The following is a 17,694-nucleotide window of genomic DNA, read 5'->3' on the forward strand; positions in this document are numbered from 1 at the left end:
GAACCTGTTCAGCCTCCACAAGAGAAGGCTGAGAGGGGATCTAGTGGCCTGTTGCAAACTAGTCAGAGGGAACCAGCAGGCACTGGGGAAGTCCCTGTTCCCCCGAGCACTACCAGGAGTGACCAGGAATAATGGTCACAAGCTGGAAGAGGGTAGATTTAGGCTGGATATCAGGTAGTGCTACTTCATGGTCAGGGCGGCTAGGATCTTGTTTGACCCCAGTACTCCTTCCTGCTATGGCAGGTGTTGGACTCAATCATCTGCTCAGGTCCCTTCCGACCCTACCAACTATGGAACTATGAATGTATGAATCAGTGGCTAACTACTGCTTCCAATTCCCTTTCTTCTATCTTTACATGATGTGGCTAATAAAATAATTGAGGCCTGTTTTTCAAGCTTATACACCCAGATGAACATGAGTCATCAATGTGATGAAATGAAGCTAACTGCACTTTATCATGCATTAACAGGTGTATGACAAACAGGTCCAGGGAGATGATATTTCCCCTCTATGTGGCATTGGTCAGGCTGCAGTTGGAGTACTACATCCAGTTTTGGGCACCACACTTCAAGAGGAATGAAGCTAACCTCGAGAGGGTTCAGAGGAGGGCCACTCATATGGTTAGGGCCTGCAGGCAAAGCCCTACGAGGAGAGATTGAGGGCCCTGAGTCTTTTCAGCCTCTGCAAAAGAAGGCTGAGAGGTGATGTTGTGGCCACCTACAAATTCATTGTGGGGAGGGGGGCAGCAAGGAATAGGAGATGCTCTGTTTACCAGGGTACCCCTTGGAGTAACTAGGAACAATGGCCACAAACTGACAGAAAGCAGATTTAGGTTAGACATCTGGAAGAAGTTCTTTACAGTAAGAGCTGCCATAATCTGCAATGGGCTTCTAAGGGAAGTGGTGCTCTCCCCTACCTTGGGGGTTCTTTAAGAGGAGACTAGACATGCACCTGGTTGGGGTCGTCTGACCCCAGCACTCTTTCCTGCCCAGGGCAGGGGTTCAGACTTGATGATCTGCTAAGGTCCCTTCTGACCCAGACATCATATACCCTGCCTATTCCCAATAAGTTCAGACAGAAGTGTGAGTCAGCTTAGCTTGGGCTGGATCACAGTATTTGTTTGGAAGAGGGTCAAGATACAAGATAGGGACAGGGACAAGAACATATGGATGCTTCAGGCAAAAACGAAGAGAGCAAAATCTACTGGAGACTCAACACAAAAACATGCTTGCTACCCTCTGTGTGTTTTTTTTTCTAGGGGTTTAGGTTAACCGAGTTTAATTTTCTTCTTCCCACCCTCCTCCTATTCCCATTTGATTCTTGTCTTATCTAATATTGACATCCAGATGTACCATGATTGTCCTGCCCCCATATAAAATCATGCAAGGTAGCTCCTCTGCCTCCCCAGGGCTCCCTTCTCGTTAGCACCAGTTCCTTGGTCTCTTCACTCAGGAAATAACATTTTTCTTCCAAAATGTCAATTCTAAATGCCCCAGTTGTACTTAACAAGCAATACATACTTGGCTTAAAATTTTCCCTCAGCTTCAAGCTAGGGATGGGTTTGGCAGGCTTTCTTCCTATGAGTAGAGGGGGAAGGGTATGACAGAGGTTCAAACACACATCCAGGGAGGACCAAAAGGTAAGTACACTTTATCATGCACCCTGCACCTTTGGGTACATGTGGATGTTGGTTGGGGCTCATTAACCATGTTGAATAGCAACAGCCCCAACCATGAAACTATGCTTAGGAGTCAATGCAGAGGCACAGTGGGTCCACAGGTTATAGGAGGTCTCAGCGTGAATACCAGAAGGCAACCACAGCCTGACTGATAGCCACATTTTTACTGAGGCAAATGTAAGTTGCAGGCTGTCAGAGCCCAATTTAGGTAGATAAACAGGTTGTGGCAGGCCAGTTTCTCTATATGCATAATGAAATATCACCAGTGATCCACATTCAGACTCAGCCCATGGATAAACACTTTCCCACTTACATTTTCTTTCATTATTCCTTTATCCCTCCAACACTCTAGCACTCATTCCTCTACCTCTCACCTCTCTATTCAGTCCGTTTCAGAATTATTCACAATCGTCACTGCCATTCTTTCACTCCCATTTTTAATTTTTCCTTTAATTTTTCCACTGTTTCTTTCTGTTTCTCCATTTCACGGACTCTTAAATTATTTCACAGACAGCAGAGGTAGAACAGCAAAATAATGAAAGAGAAGGGGTGAAGAGGAGATAAAGAGTTCTGGAAAAGAATGAAAGGGATGGGACAAGAAGACTCAAGCACTTCTAATACTAAATAATGATAAAATGAGGACAAAAAAATAAAAAGGAACAGAATAAACATTACAGTTCATTCCTCCTCATCTTCCACATCACATTCAGTGTGAGAACATGTTTTTATTTTTAATAATTTATTATCCAGATTTCACATATCCCAACTTCTATTTGTGAACCAGACTGAGCCTGAATAAAAGTCACTGTAAATTACAAGTCGACCAGATGACTTTGGGGGAATAACAGTTCTCAAAATGGACTTCTGACAAATACATTTAGTCTGCTATGGATATCTCAGTTTTATCAAAATTAAATTTTAAATGGTTTTGTCACTTCCACAGCTGAAATTCAGCCAAACACCGAGATACTACAACAATCATTTCCAAAGTGTCAGCTGCATCAGACAATCGTGGTACATCTGGATGTCAGTGTTAGATAAGACAAGAATCAAATGAGGTGCTGATTGCATTGAACCAGAAAAGCAAACTCAGCGTCCTGGGCTTGTCCCAATGTACCCGGTGGTGAAACAGATCAGATGCAATTGACAATAATGAGTAACAGCGTAACATTAAAATAGACAGCAAGTGAGTTCCTGGGGACATATGTAAATCAGTGTGACCCTCACCAAGAGAGCCAGTGCTACAACCAGGTCTGAAGCTGTATAAGGAATCTTTTGTAAGTAAGGATGACTTGCAAAAGAGCTCTGACCTCTAGATAACATCTTCTCTCACAAAAAATATGAGTGTCTAACATGGGATATTTTATTCTAGCAGAAGTCATTCAAATTAGGGAAGCAGCAAATGCTTTTTTAAATGAAGTTTTAAAATCTCCCCATAAAAGTCTGAGCAGTAAAGGAAACGGACTTGTGCAGTAAAGCTCAGTTAAAGTTTTCCTGCTAAACCCCAAGACTACAAACCATCTCTGAAAATAGATGTCAAGGTTTGCAGATCAATGAAACTCCTTCTGTCCCAGAATCAGGCTGTTGTGAATGATGTCACATGCTCTACAGGCCAGAAGGGGCCACTTCCTGACCCCTGTCCTGACCTACAAAAGGTACACTAATATAGGATGCTTACAGCTTGACTTCAGTGCTCTGTGCTCCTTTCCATTCCAGACACCTGGTAGTCTGCTGACCTCAGACAACCAGTCTGAGCTTCCACCATATTCACACAGAGAGGTGAAATTGTGCTATACATTTCTTTTCTTACATCCCATTTTCTTCCATGACTGTTGACTTGTAAAATCTGGTAATCCACGGTGGATTCCCCTAAGTTAACCTAAAGTGGTTGTTCTAATGTAACTGCACAGGTTACAAGTTAACACCACCTGTTCTGGCTCCATAAAGGCTGTGATTGAAAAATGGCCTTTTGACAACCATAAAAATATAACAGCATATGAGTGAAGATTTACATTTAGAGAGAGGTTTGTGATAATGTACAGTTTGGGTAAGCAACATGGAAATGTTTTGTCAGACATGGCTTTCAAATATCTTCAGGGATTCCACAAAGAAGATGGAGAACATCTTTTTTCTCTCACTGCAGAGAGTGGGATGTGTAGCAATGGCTTGAAATTACAGCAAAGTAGATTTAGATTGGATATTGGGGGGTGGAAATCTTCATTTTTTGAAGACCGAGGCAGTGGAATAGATTGCCTAGGGATAGGGAAGTTGTAGAACCTCACTGAAGGTTTTCAAGAAGAGGTGGGATAAGCATTGGTCAAGGACAATCTAGGAGTAGCTATTCCTGGAGTACCCCATAAAGAGTAACAGTTAGAAGCCTAGGAGACCGTCATACCTGCATCCTATGGAGAACATGAGAAAAGCTCTGCAGCTCAAAGGAATCTGAAGAGGATGAAGCTTAACAGCAGAAGAATGAAGCAGACCACAACCAATAACTTGTTTATGGAAGAAAATTAAAATAGATGGAATAAATAGAGGGGAGGGATAAGATGACAAAAACCAGAGTTCTGTCTCCCCAGTTACGACATGTGATGGGCAAAGTTGTGTTTGCAGTTTCCAGGTTGCAATGCAGAAGAGAGGGTGCTTGGTTTTGGTGATTACAATATGGGCCTGGGATGGTATTTCCTCTCCTGTTGCTACAGCAGTGTGCTTTTGTCGTGTACTGACCTGTAGTAACAGGAGTGTCATCTGTGTAACAGTGCCACTGGATTGTGAAGGGTAAAGCAGAGAGGAAGCCCAGAAAACCCAGATCCAGGGAGTTCCCAACCATAGCTCCCAAACTACCTTGGGAACTGGCAAAAAATTGCCTCTAGCCAACAGGAGAGGAAATTGGAGGGGCTATAAAAAGCCCACAGAAATGAGAAATAGGGGACAGTGAGTTAAACTACAGCTCCCAGACTGCTTTGAGGGCTAGCAAGAGGGGAAATGGGAAAGAGGAGCTGCAACATGGGATTAATTTGCCTGTAGCCAAAATGGTTAGAGCACGGGATAGGCCTTGTTCCCTGGTATCCTCCAAGCATAGGTGACTGGTAATCAGTGCATGGGGGTGCATGTGCCCCCCCTGAAGGGGCCAGTGCCCCCCCCGACGGCCAACACTGATGCTGTTGGTAGGGCTGGTGCCCTCCCTGACAGGGCAGCTGCTGTCAGTGGCTTCTGCGGCTGCCCCTCCAGATTGAGGAGGCACTAGTCAGTCATGCCTCCAAGCACAACTGAAAAAGGCCCCAGGTAGATTGTGGAGGGGCCTGGTTTGAGTGCAGCTGGGAAAAGGATTGACTTTCCCACAAAGGAGACCTCAGCAGGACCCAGCTGAATAGCACTGAAAAGGCTGCAGAAGTCAGTGCAGTCAATGTGACAATGAGTCTTTGGAAGTCCTTGTGCCATCTGGGACAGCTTGGGCTATGCACAAAGTGAAGACACTAACTCTGGAGGGTCCTTGTGAAACTCTTTGGAATAGGGGTTTAAAATTGCATTGTTTAAAGGGGTAATTGTGTTATCAGGTTTCTATGCTGGGCTACAGCTTAATATTTGGATACTTATGTGTATAAATAATTGTGCTTACTTGTACTTTCTTGTAAAACTGAGATGATGTTGAGGGAAACTGAGTTACCATTGCCACACACCTGCCACACATTGCCACCACTCCCTTGTGAGAGGAGTTACACTTGCAAATCAAGGGAAGTGATTCTTTTACTTTACTCAGCACTCGTAAGACTTTACTTGGAGTACTGTATTCAGTTTTGAGTCCCGCACTTCAAGAAGGATGTTTGGAGAGAGTCCATTGCAGAGCAACAAAAATGAGTAAGGGCCTGGTGGCAACACTTATGAGGAAAGTCTGAAAGCACTATGGTTATTTAATCTGGAGAAGAGAAAACTGAGGGGGTATTTGATAATAGTTATCAAATACCTGAAGAGGATGGAGAGAGGCTTTTTCTGTGGCTGTAGGGAAGATGACTAGGAGCAATGGTCTTAAGCTGCAGCAGGGGAAATTTAGGTTTGCTATTTGGAGAATTTGTTTTATCAGGAGGGTGGTCAAGCATTAGAACTGGCTACCTAGAGAAATTCTAAAAATGCAATCATTGGAAGTTTTCCAGAGCAGGTTAGATGCATTTGGCTGGGATGGTTTAGTCAAGAATGATCCTGCCTTGAGATGGACCTTGTGAACCTTATGATCCTTCCACCCCTACTTACCTATGATCCTACAGGTGTCAGGTGTCTTTGACTGATATGTGATGAGGCTCCTGCTGGGACTAAAACTCCAGCATTTTCTTGTTCGGGGGTCATGCACTGCTCAGGGAAGACCAACTGCCACATCTGGAAACAGGAAGGACTTTTAACATACAGTCCAATCAGCATGAAGTATATGGTCTGATTTAGATGGGGATGATCCTGCCTTGAGAAAGAGGTTGGATTGGATGACCTCTTGAGGCTCCTTACAGGTGTACTTTTGTACATTTCTATGATAAAAAAAACCCCAAAACTTTCCTGACCTTTGGGTACAGCATCTTGGATTCTGTCTGTGTGTTTTCATCTCTTTATTTTTAAAGAAGGTAGATAGTGATAATTCTTTCCTAAAGTGCTTTGACATATGTTAAAGACACAATCTAGGAGCAAGCTTGTTTGAGGACCAGAATGTATCTTACAACTCCTCTGTAATATACTAGACAATGTGAGTCCCTTTAAGAAGTACTAAGGAGAAAGATCAATGAGACTTAAAAACTTGGATATAAACAGAGACAGTTGATAGTAAGAAACTATAATAGTTGGAAACATTTTGTACTGTTGTTACTTGAAATGGCCAGAATGGTTCCCAGAATGGTTGACATGTCTTTCCAGTAAGAGTGTTAGGATTAGAGTGCAGTGAGGGCATTGCGGATGACACCCAGTCAGAGCCATGCTAGTCACTGAATTTGAGAGAGAGGTCATCTCTTCCCAGAACCTCTGTGTAGACTGAAAGCCACCAGATTGCCCTTGGTTCTGATTGAAAGAGAATTGAATTAAGAAAAGAAACGGGAAGACTGCTCCACTGCAATCTTAACATTCACCCGTTAAAGGCCTGTAATGTTGTCATAAAGGCATGCACAAACTGGAGGGGACAGCAAACATGATTAGGGAACTGGAAGGACTGAACTGCAAGGAAAATGAGCTAAGTACATGGTGATAAACTATAAACAACTAAAGGGTACTAATACCAAGACACAATTCTTATTGTGATTATTCAGTGGAGTAATAACTAGGAGTAACAGAATGAAATTGCAAAAAGGGAAAGTAAAGCTGAACATCAGGGGAAAAAACTTCCTTTTTATAGGAATCTTTAAGCAATAGTCGCCAAGGGAAGTGAATGAAACACCGATGGTTGTATTTCAGGTAAGTCCTCACCAGTGCTGAATACAGCAGAAGATTTACTTCCCTTCAGTTGCAATAGATACTCCAAATAATACAGGATTATGTTGCTGGCTCATTTTCCAACAAGAGCACACTCTTGGCTTATAGTCTACAGTAAGGCTTATGGTCCTTCTCTACAGTACTGTCTTAACCTATGTCGATTTAATATATTAAAAATAAGTATATATTAATGGGAGACTGGGTATATGCATTTATATACAAAGTATTGCAAAATAAATGATCTAATTGATGGGTAAACATTCAAATTATGCAGTTTTCTGATATCATTATTTGCTTCCATCCCTTAAAGATATTTACAATATGAGGTATAAGCTCCTGATATTAATATAGATCTAAGTTATTTTTTAGGTCTTATTAGGATAGGTTCATTTTAGAGCCACAGCCTAAATTTTCAAATGCGATAACTAATATTTCTAATAAATAAACTTCAATTTCTAATAAAAGGACCTGATTTTCAAAGGTCATATATGCTTATCACAGTATGAAAATCAGACTGATTTGTAGGTCCTCAAGCTGGATCCCCAAAAACTGAAAATCACGACTGAAAATGTAAGCAGTTTTCTGCTTATGAGTCCAGTACAGTTGGACTGAAGATAACTTAGATCAGGGGTTTCAATTCACTTTGTGCCCCAGACTGGATCTGAACAGCTCCTTGTGGGCTGGATCCAACCAGGGCACAAGGCACCTGTGGCAGCAGCTCCAGCTCCAGCTCAGGGCACGTGCTGATAGTGGTGGCAGCTCCAATTCTGCCAAAGCTGGAACTGCCGTTACTGCCATATCCCCTGTGCTGCAGCAGCAGTTTTAGTTCCAGCCTGAGACCCAGGGCATGCGGTGAGTACAGCATGGGGCAGAGGCACGGCCAGTGGCTGAGGGGGCAGGACTGCAGCAGCGGTGATGGGCAAAGCTGGGAGAGGGTGACTGGGCCTGCATCAGCCATTGCTTACCCTCCATCTGCCAAGTACAATACCCACCAGAGTTCAAGGGCCCTGGATTCTGTGGCAGGCCACTCCTCCTGGTCATGCCCCCACTGGCCTTCTGGTGGCCTGCCGGTAGAACAGTGGGCTGGAAAGAGTGACCCTAGGCTAAATCTTGACATGCCCGACTTAGATTAACAAGCAGGAGGATGAAAAATTTCAAGACATTTCTAAAATAGGTTCTGACACTCGTATAATGCTTAGAAGAGCGTGGTGTGGGGTTAAAATTCTATTGGTAGAATACTTTTAAGAGAAGGTAAAAAAAAGTGAACATTTAAATATAGACATTAGAAAAAGACAATTCAATTAATCTTAAGCAAAAATGGCAAAACTAAAGCAAAACAAATCAGTACATCCCAATTCCTATTTTTATGATTTTTTGAGGAAAATTCTGATGAAAGTTTTAGTTTGCTCAACTCACATTCAGTATTTAATAGTTATTTACTTTAATGGTGTGCTAATATTAAATGCATTTTAATTGAAGAAACAATTACTTGATTATTTTGCTCCTACTATTTTCACATGTACCTGCAGGCTTCTGCATGGAGAAGCTGTTTTCTTTGTTGTATGGCACTTACTGTACACTTGTAGCTGTCCTCTGAAGACATTTCTTCCACGTGAGTTTTCAGCTTTACATTCATACATCCCTGCATCATCTAGCTGCACGTTAGGTATTTCAAGCACAGCTTGGGATTTTCTCAGACGGGCTTTGCTTGGATTATGACCATTAACTTTCCTCCATGAGATTGTTGGAACAGGGCTGAAATATTTAGTAAAAGTACTGTTAGCACTATTGAGAATATAGATTCTGTTATCTGGTAACTTAAGTACTTAATAGCCTAAGTGGCAATAAAATGTAATCACAATTAAGGCCCATGTACCGCTTGATATACTTCTCTTTCCATAGGGAATCTCTATTAAGCAATGCAACTATATGGGAAACATCCTTGTTTTCCACAAAGGAAGTTAAGTTTTAATTTATATTAATTAACTCATTCAAAATGTACTCTGTGGGGATTAATCTACACTGTTAGCTTTACTGTTGAAGGCCTTGAGCCCCTTCTTTTCATACTCAAAAGGAAATCGCATCACTAATGCCTAGATGAACTCTGTAAGTACAATCATTGTCCCAGCTTCCCAGGATCTCACGTTCAAGAATAGTGCTCCCGTACATCAGGGCCTCAAATATTTAGGATATGTCTATTCATAAATGTAGATGAGATAGATTTAATAATGCTGCAATTCAGGCAAATTATGTCTCAGTCTTTTTAAAGGATTTATATATAAGGTGACTGTATTTTTAAAAAGGGGACATTGTGGGGTCAATATTTTTATTTCCAAGAGTTGCAAAATAGTTATTGCAAAATAAACTTAAATTGGTTATCACTATTGCTAAAGTATGACCCATTTATGTTTATTAAAATCAAAGTTTTTTAAGTTTCCTAGGGTGCATCTACATGTGCACCCCAAATGTGCAGTAACCTCTGCTACCATACAGTCCCAGCGGCACATGGGTTGTTTCTGACCTTACTGCACAGTAGGTATCACAGTTCCTGCTCACCAAAGCTGTGTCAATGTAGTGACGAGCTATGCTGGCATACAGTGAGCTATGTTGGCATACAGTGAGCTATGTCACTAGGCATTAGTGATGTGATTTCCTTTTGAGTAGATGTGCCCCTAGTGTTTTGAATATCAGTTAAAATGTCATTTGGAACATCATTGGAAAAAAATTGGATCATCTCATTTGACTCATACAGGATCTGTTGGGAATCTATTACACAAGGTTCTCAAATGGGATGAAATGGTTCTCAATGTGAATAAGTGATCAGTAAAGCTAACCGCACTCTAACATTCATTAGCATTAACATGCATCATGAACAGGTCTAGGGAGGTGATACTTCCCCTCTGTGCAGCACTGGTAAGACTGCAAGTGGAGTACTGCATTCAGATTTGGGTGCCACAGTTCAAGAGAGATGTTGATAACCTTCAGAGGGTCCAGAGGAGGAGGGCTACTCAGATGGTTAGGGGCTTGCAAGTAAGGTCCTACAAGAAGAGATTGAGGGACCTGGATCTCTTGAGCCTCCACAAGAGAAGGCTGAGAAGGGATCTAGTGGCCATTTACAAATTTGTCAGGGTGGGACAGCAAGAAATAGGAGACACTCAGTTTACCAGGACACCCCTTGGAGTTACTAGAATCAACAGGCACAAACTAACTGAGAGCAGATTTAAATTAGACATCAGGAAGAACTTTATGGTAAGAGTTACCAGAATCTGGAATGGGCTTCCAAGGGAGGTGGTGCTCTCCCCTACTTTGGGGGTCTTTAAGAGGAAACTGAACAAGCACATGGCTGGGGTCACCTGACTCCAGCACTCTTTCCTGCCTAGGGCAGGGGGTCGGACTTGATGATCTACTAAGGCCCCTTCCAACCCTAAATATCTATGAAATCTATGAAAATGAATTTAGATTATAATACTGCTGAAACTTGTAGGAATTTGGATTAGTATACAAAAATCATAACATAGACCTTCCTTTAAAACCATACACATTCAGGTAGTACCTCACATAGAATTTAAAGCTAGAATGAGCCAATAGATCAGTCTAATCTCTTACATATTATGTGCTATTAAATTTCACACAGATGCCCCACTCTTAAAACCATTAGCTTAGCTAATGTTTACATAAAGTATAACCAGTGTTTAGCTAATGTATGTCATCCAGAAAGGCATCTAGAATTGATGAGCAGACATCAAAGGATGGATAATTCATCATTTCACTTGACTGTTTGGTAAAATGATGTTTAAATTGTAATTTTAATTTATTTGGATTCAGCTTCCAGCTACCGGTTCTTGCAATGCTCTTCCTCTCTGTCATTTAATAGCCACTATTTTCTCCCTGTAAAGGTATTTAACTAACTGGATCAACACCTCTCAACACTCTCTGTGGCATTCTGCACAAATTGAACTCTTTACTGTAGCCCCTGAATCATTTTTGAAACTCTTATCTTCTTCCTCCCCAAATTTTTAATACTTCAAAAAAAATACAAATGGGACACAGTACACTATTATGCACCTCACCAATTCCAAAGTAAAATCACTCCCTGACTACTACTCAGTGCTCCCCCCTATTTATGCATCCTCAGATCTCATAAGTCCCCTTTTTTTGTCACAGAATCTTACTGGTAGCTCAGGTTCAGTTCTTTCTTCTTTTTTTTGTTCACTTGGACACCACTCTTCTTTCCAAGCACTAAATAGAAATGTTAGCTTTTATTCTTAACACTTCGAAAATCTATTAGTACTCTCTACACGGGATGCTGGCTATACAATTGTTATTGCACAATCCTTTAGTACTTGTATAAACATGTACTAAAGGACTGTGCAGTAACCAGAGTTACTGTGCAGTAGCATCGCCAAATGGCTTTGTTGATCGTTCTGTTGTGGGATGTAGTTATTGTGGGAGTGGGCCATTCCTGGATCTTACACCTGCACCTCCAGAAATATAATAGATCACATTCAATGCACCAAATGCCCTGATGGATTTCTTGCAGAAGGTCCTGAGCTTACTGTGATTGCAATTCTATTAGAAGGCAGGGTAGATTCTATTACCATTGAAGCTGATGGCAAAGCACCCTTTGACTTCAGTGTTTTGGTTTAAATGAATAAAGCTGAGGAGTGGAATTTTTCTTAACATATCTTGCAGAGAAACAATGAAGAAGCCATAAAGCATGAATGTTATATCACCCAGTAGGTAAGAAATTACTGTGCAAGTCAATGTACCAAAAAAATCTATAAATGCAATTGACTTTATTTTTAATTTGGTTTAATTGCATGCTGCTTCAAGTAAGTGCTTTCAGTATGGAAAATATGGAAGTAACTTTTAATCATTGCCTAGGTCATTAGGAAACATATTTTGAAAAATTGTCTTTTTTCTCACAATGATGAAATAATAAGTGGGATTTTTCAAGGAGATAAAAATACTTTGACTGGAGAGATTTAATAATTTCAAAAGAAAATTCTCCCAAACTGCAACTCATAGGCAAGCTGTAACTCTATTTAATGAAGCTTCTTATTTTTCTTGCATAAATCACAAGTGAGGTATGAATTTTGCTTCTGAAACGAAAATATATCTGTATGTAGTTCTCCTTTGTGACTTGCGTAAAAAAATGAAATACTATCTCAGAGAGGATATCAAAGAATAAAGTTGTGTGACTTTTTCCTAGAAATCTCATAAAATTCATTGTAACATCTAGCTAAATTATGCACATATTTTCCATGTTTCTAATGAAAATAAGGTTCATAAAAAAAAGGAAGAGAAACTTGACCATGAATGCATGAGCTGGCTCCAATTTACATAATTGGTAAAGTTCTTCATAGTCAATTCTGTCTTGACCTTAGCACAAATCTATGAGAGCACTACATTTTGACTATACTTTATTCAAATTATTTGTTTTCAAACCTAGACCTTGATCTTTCCAAAACTTACCAGTGTGAGTACCTTTATTTATGCATGTAGTTATGCTAAGGACAAATGGGAAGACTCACACATTTTACCCCTGGAAATAAAGCAGTGTTTTTGGAGACTAATAGTAACTGATAAGAATGTCAACATTTTCAGTGATTTCAAAACAGGATTATCCTCCTCATCCATTTCAACCGAAAGAAAAGTTCTCCTACTCTAGTTGTAACTATGACAGATGAGAATAAACTCAGTGTCTATACAGAAGATGTATTTACTTTGAATAGGAAAGGAAGTATTGCATTTGCATCTAAAAATTATTATAAGGGCATGGGTTTCATTAAGTACTCAGTGCTGGCCTAATTTTATTCCTATCAAAGTCAGTGGGAGTTTTATCACTGACCTCAGTGGTATCAGAGTCTAGAAACTATAAAACACTTCTGAATATTTCCTTCTGAACAATTACAGTATCATGATTCACTGAATTCCAGAGGAAACAGGATTTACTAAGAACTAAAATGGACATATCCGATGTAAATGGATGGTGTAATGGGACACATGGGAATGCCCTTCATAGCTCCCTGATTTCTAAACTGTCTTTTCCATGGATCCAACCTACTAATTTTCAACATCAGAGGTAGGAAATAGAAAAATTTGTTACCCCTTTCTATTTTTCTATGTGCTGTTTGCATTACCCTTTGTATCAAAACACTATTTACCTTCTACTGCAGTTTCAGCCTCATTGTGTAATTTCCTTGGGACCCCATAGGAATTTTACAAATAAATCACTGGTCTCAGTAGTGCTTTCAAATTCACAGGTGCACATCATAATATATCTTGAAAACCCCCCACTGGTGCAGCACCGCATGACTGTGCATTTGAGATTAGAAGACAGCCCTTTCTCCTTATGCCCTCCAGCTTTCCAACTGTGTTAAATATCTTCTAATTATTACAGGATGATTATGTAGGATTAGAATGCTGAGGTCTATCATGAACTTCTCCACATCAGATATGTCTAAAAATGTGTATTTGCCAGCCATACGATTGTACCTTTGAAATGAACCATAGAATTCTATTCTGTGGATCATTAGACCATTACATTCAAAGATGCAAAACTACACAATGCCTTATATTTCATTAACCAAAACGAAAATCCTTAAGTGCTCATGTAAGGAAGGAGATTTTGTGTACAGGAAACTTAATCAACAGGACAGGTAAAAAAGCAGCTTCTCCCCACAGCTGTCACTCTGACTCAGTAAACTACCTATAGTAATCATAAGATACATCATTCACATGTTTTTGAGGTTTGGAGTGGTTTATGGCTCAATTTTAATAGATGCTGGGCACATGCAATGCCTACTGAATTCAACAGGAATTATTAGTGTTTTGTAAGAACCTAAATAGAAATGCTCTTCTGATATGCACTGTTCATCTTGATTAAAACATAACAAAACAAGATAACCAAGGAAACCATAAAATATGAGACAGAAGTGACAACTTTTGTGCGATCTGGCCCCTGAAAGTGCTCTACAGCCATGACCAAGCATAAGTGCATGGCTGCAGTGCTTGAAAAGGGCACAATCCTGCCGAAATCTGAACCTTCACTGTATGTGGGTTCAGATGAAGATGCTCCAAAACAGAGCATCTTCAGTAACTATTGTCTGCATGCGCCAGGAGCAGGGCTCGGCTGACACAGCACCATGAGTTAGACTGAGGAGCTGCATTTCTGTCTGCACCTATAGTACATTTATTTTTACAAGTTTTTTTCATTCCTGTAACAATGTTAGCTGTGTTAATCTGTATTCAAGAAGGCTACCAGGGTGACATATGAGGAGAGTCTTCCAGGTCCACAGAGGCATACATTTTCTCAGGCAATACCTAACTTCATCATGTACTGTGATGAGGCATCTCACAAAGCAAGCTGTTGCCTCCAAATGCATGCGTTTCCCTGAACCAATTAATCTCTATCGGTGTATATACACATGCTCTGGGAGTGGGGGGAAGGGAGTGCTTTAATTAGAGCAGTTCTGAGAGCTGCTCTAATTAAAGAGCCCTGAGCAACTTGTGTATTAGCATCCCCATTCTGAAAAATGGTGGTGGGGCTCCTTTAATTAAAGTTTGTTGAATGATATATATAGATATATAGATCTATTTAGTGGTGTTTCATTTTAATTGTGGAAAAATGTGAATTTGGGATTACTTTTTTTTAAGCAAAAATTGGGGATTTTTTTAAATCAGAGAAAAACAGGATCCCTGATAATCACATTCTCAATGGCTGCATTTCCGTAGTGAAGAGACTAGTGAGATCCATTTGCTCCATTTTATGCAAATTAAGGAACCTAGCATTTCACAAATCATGGATGTCATTCTTCAGAAATGGGTAACAGCTTTAATGGCAGTTGTCACATGTCTAAGGCCAACTTGCTCCCTGCTTCTTCCTGGCCTCTGTGTTTAGAGTCCACCCTTTTAATGAAGTGATATCAGTAGAAGGTTGACATGTAGTTGATGCAATGATTTATATTTATCATTTGAGACTGAGATTTCTGTACTGCTGCTGGAATTATACTGCCGTGATTAGGACTGCCTGGACTACAAGTCCAGTGCAGGTGGAGGAACTGAGAGTTGTTAAGCATGTATTGCATGCCTCATTCACATAAACAGGCTATTCAAGAAGCTATACAGCAGAGTGCCTGTGTGTGGCATTTGTTAGTCTTATTGTGAATGCAGGCAGGATTTACTCAGTGTTCTCTGAAAAGATTAAGAAGATTTGAGTCAGTTCAAAAAGCAAATGTCAAGAGGGAAGCAGCTGCTGGTCATGGATAATTTTACCTGTTCTACCCCAGGCAGCATTTCTGATCTGTCTCCCTGTGATTGACACCACGTTAGGAAGACCTTTCAGCATGTCTGAAGGAAGTAGCCAAGAGAGATGCCAATAACAGAACAGTGTTTCATACCTATCACACTTAGCCTTAGAAATGTGAAATCTGGTTCATGTAACTGAAGCCATTGTCAGTAAATAACAGAGTATTGTTAGTCTAGATTAGGGGTGCTCAAATCCTGGCCTGTGGGCCAGATCCAGTCTGTAGAGTCATGTCGTCAAGCCTGCAAGGCTCCCCAGAGGTCTGCAGTGGGGGAGCAGGACAGCCTTAATCACCTTTCCTCTGGTGTCAATTTTCTGGCCCCACGGTCTGTGTCCAGATGTGTGTGGACATTTGGTTCCCCAGGGATAACTAGTGGTGGCACACCTTGTGCTCTGACATGCAGCATGTTACACCAGGTGGGGTAGGGGAGGCTGGGGCCACCACTGGGCTGGCCCCAGCAGCCTTATCTGGAGTCCTAGGGGCCTCCTGGGGCTGCAGTAGCAGTGATCCTGCCTCATGGGGCCTGACTGGCAGTGGAGCTTGGCTCCAGTTGGCCGGGCTTTGGGTGGCACACACTGCTGCCACATGTGCCACTCTGATGCTTTTTTCTGTGGGTTTGTTTTGACCTGTGGATATCCAGGGGTCAAAAAAACCCTCCATTCTGCTCCCTTGCTGTGCGGAAAACAACAGAACGTGCAGTATGTGCTTGTTTGGATGTGGCCATGGAGAGCCCTGCAGACCAGGTAGCATAGCCCTGCATGCCAGATCAGTTGTATGGGGCCACGCCAGAGTGGGGCTGGTTTGGCTATGAAGAACCCAGTCCAGCCACTTGGGGCTGAAGTGTCACAGGGCCCAATCTGGCCACATTGGACTAGGTCAAGACAGCACGGGGTTTTAAATGGACACACATCGCCTGATCTGAGCATGCAGGGCTGGGCCAAGGCGATGCAGGGACTAATCTGGCCATATGCTGCAATGCTTACATATTGTACTGGTGAGCCAAAACCTTTTTTCTGTCTTTGCCTACATCATGGTTGTCCCACTTCAGAGTGGCTGGGGGCCACATGCTGCACTGGTCACAGGTCCTGAGCTGCACACTCTGTGGGTTGCATGCCATGGGGGCTGCACACCCCAAGATCTCCCCAGGCCCATGCACCTTCCTATCTTGCAACCCCCTTATTATGGGAGCAGCCTGAAGCTTTCCCCCTCACCTTTCTCCCCAACCACTGCGTGAGCTGTACAAGCCCATGGCCATGTAGGCAGCAGGCTAACAGGGCCCCTTCCCACTGCCTGCCTGCAAAATCTGAGCCACTGCAGCAGGAGCAATGTGAGGAGTGGCAGCTGGGCAGGTACCTGCAAGCCGCATGTTCACCCTTGCAGGCTGGGTGCAATCTGTGGGCTGCCAGTTGGACAACCCTGGTCTACATATATTGCAAACTCTTTGTAAACTACATTCTCCTATGTATGTCTCTCACATTTTTGAGTGCTTCTAGAATAAAAATTAAATCATACACACACTAATAAAATTAATCTAAAGCTACAAGACTTGTCAAGAAATTTGATAAAAAGTCAGATCAAGGGTATGAAATTCTCTTCTCTAATTATTATCTTTAAACATTTACTAATCAAAATCAAATAAAAGTTTTTTTTTATTTCAAAAGAACATTTTAGATCACTTTATAGACTATTAATTGGCCAATATGATTCACTTGTGTGACTTAAAATATGTAATTTTATTTTATTTTTATTATATCTCATTTAGAAAACATGATTTAAAAATGAACTATGGAGCTGAGATCTTGCAAGCCAAATTACAGATAGAATGAATGCTTATAACTGACCTATAAATCTCTCAGAGTTTACAATGAAATTATTAAAGCAACATTAACTATAATAGCATGAACAATGCTGCTATGATAAGAGCTGCATCATAACTCAGTACTAAAAGAGGTCAATATCTCTACTTTATTCTGGTTTTTAACCAAGTATATTTCATGCTAAAAATACAAAGCTCTGACATTACTAATGTGGCCTATATCTCTACAAAGAAAGCTGAAATAATGTATCATTGTTGTTATCATACAGGAATAGCATTAATGTAAAACAATCTCCCAAAAAGCAGAGAAACAAACATGTGGGACTTAAAAGGAATTAGCTGTCAGCATTTTACACCCTTGATTCTTATCAACAGAAACCTTTGTATGCTGATCCATGTGTTATAAAACCAACTACAATTAAAAAATATGGATGCATAAAACTTCTTA

At 41.0% G+C, this 17,694-nt stretch overlaps 1 protein-coding gene across 3 annotated transcripts in view; it reads right to left on the minus strand.

Annotated features, from left to right (window-relative positions):
* Nucleotides 1-17,694, minus strand: part of CNTN5 (contactin 5) — a 983,906-nt gene that overhangs the window by 244,734 nt on the left and 721,478 nt on the right. For all 3 annotated transcript variants that reach the window (XM_019530289.1, XM_019530290.1, XM_019530292.1), the window contains exon 10: nt 8,695-8,876. In XM_019530289.1, coding sequence (XP_019385834.1) covers nt 8,695-8,876 — 182 coding nt within the window. The remainder of the gene's footprint in view (nt 1-8,694; nt 8,877-17,694) is intronic.

The sequence above is a fragment of the Crocodylus porosus genome, unplaced genomic scaffold (genome assembly GCF_001723895.1).
Source record: "Crocodylus porosus isolate Cpor-Errol unplaced genomic scaffold, CroPor_comp1, whole genome shotgun sequence".
NCBI classification, from domain to species: domain Eukaryota; kingdom Metazoa; phylum Chordata; order Crocodylia; family Crocodylidae; genus Crocodylus; species Crocodylus porosus.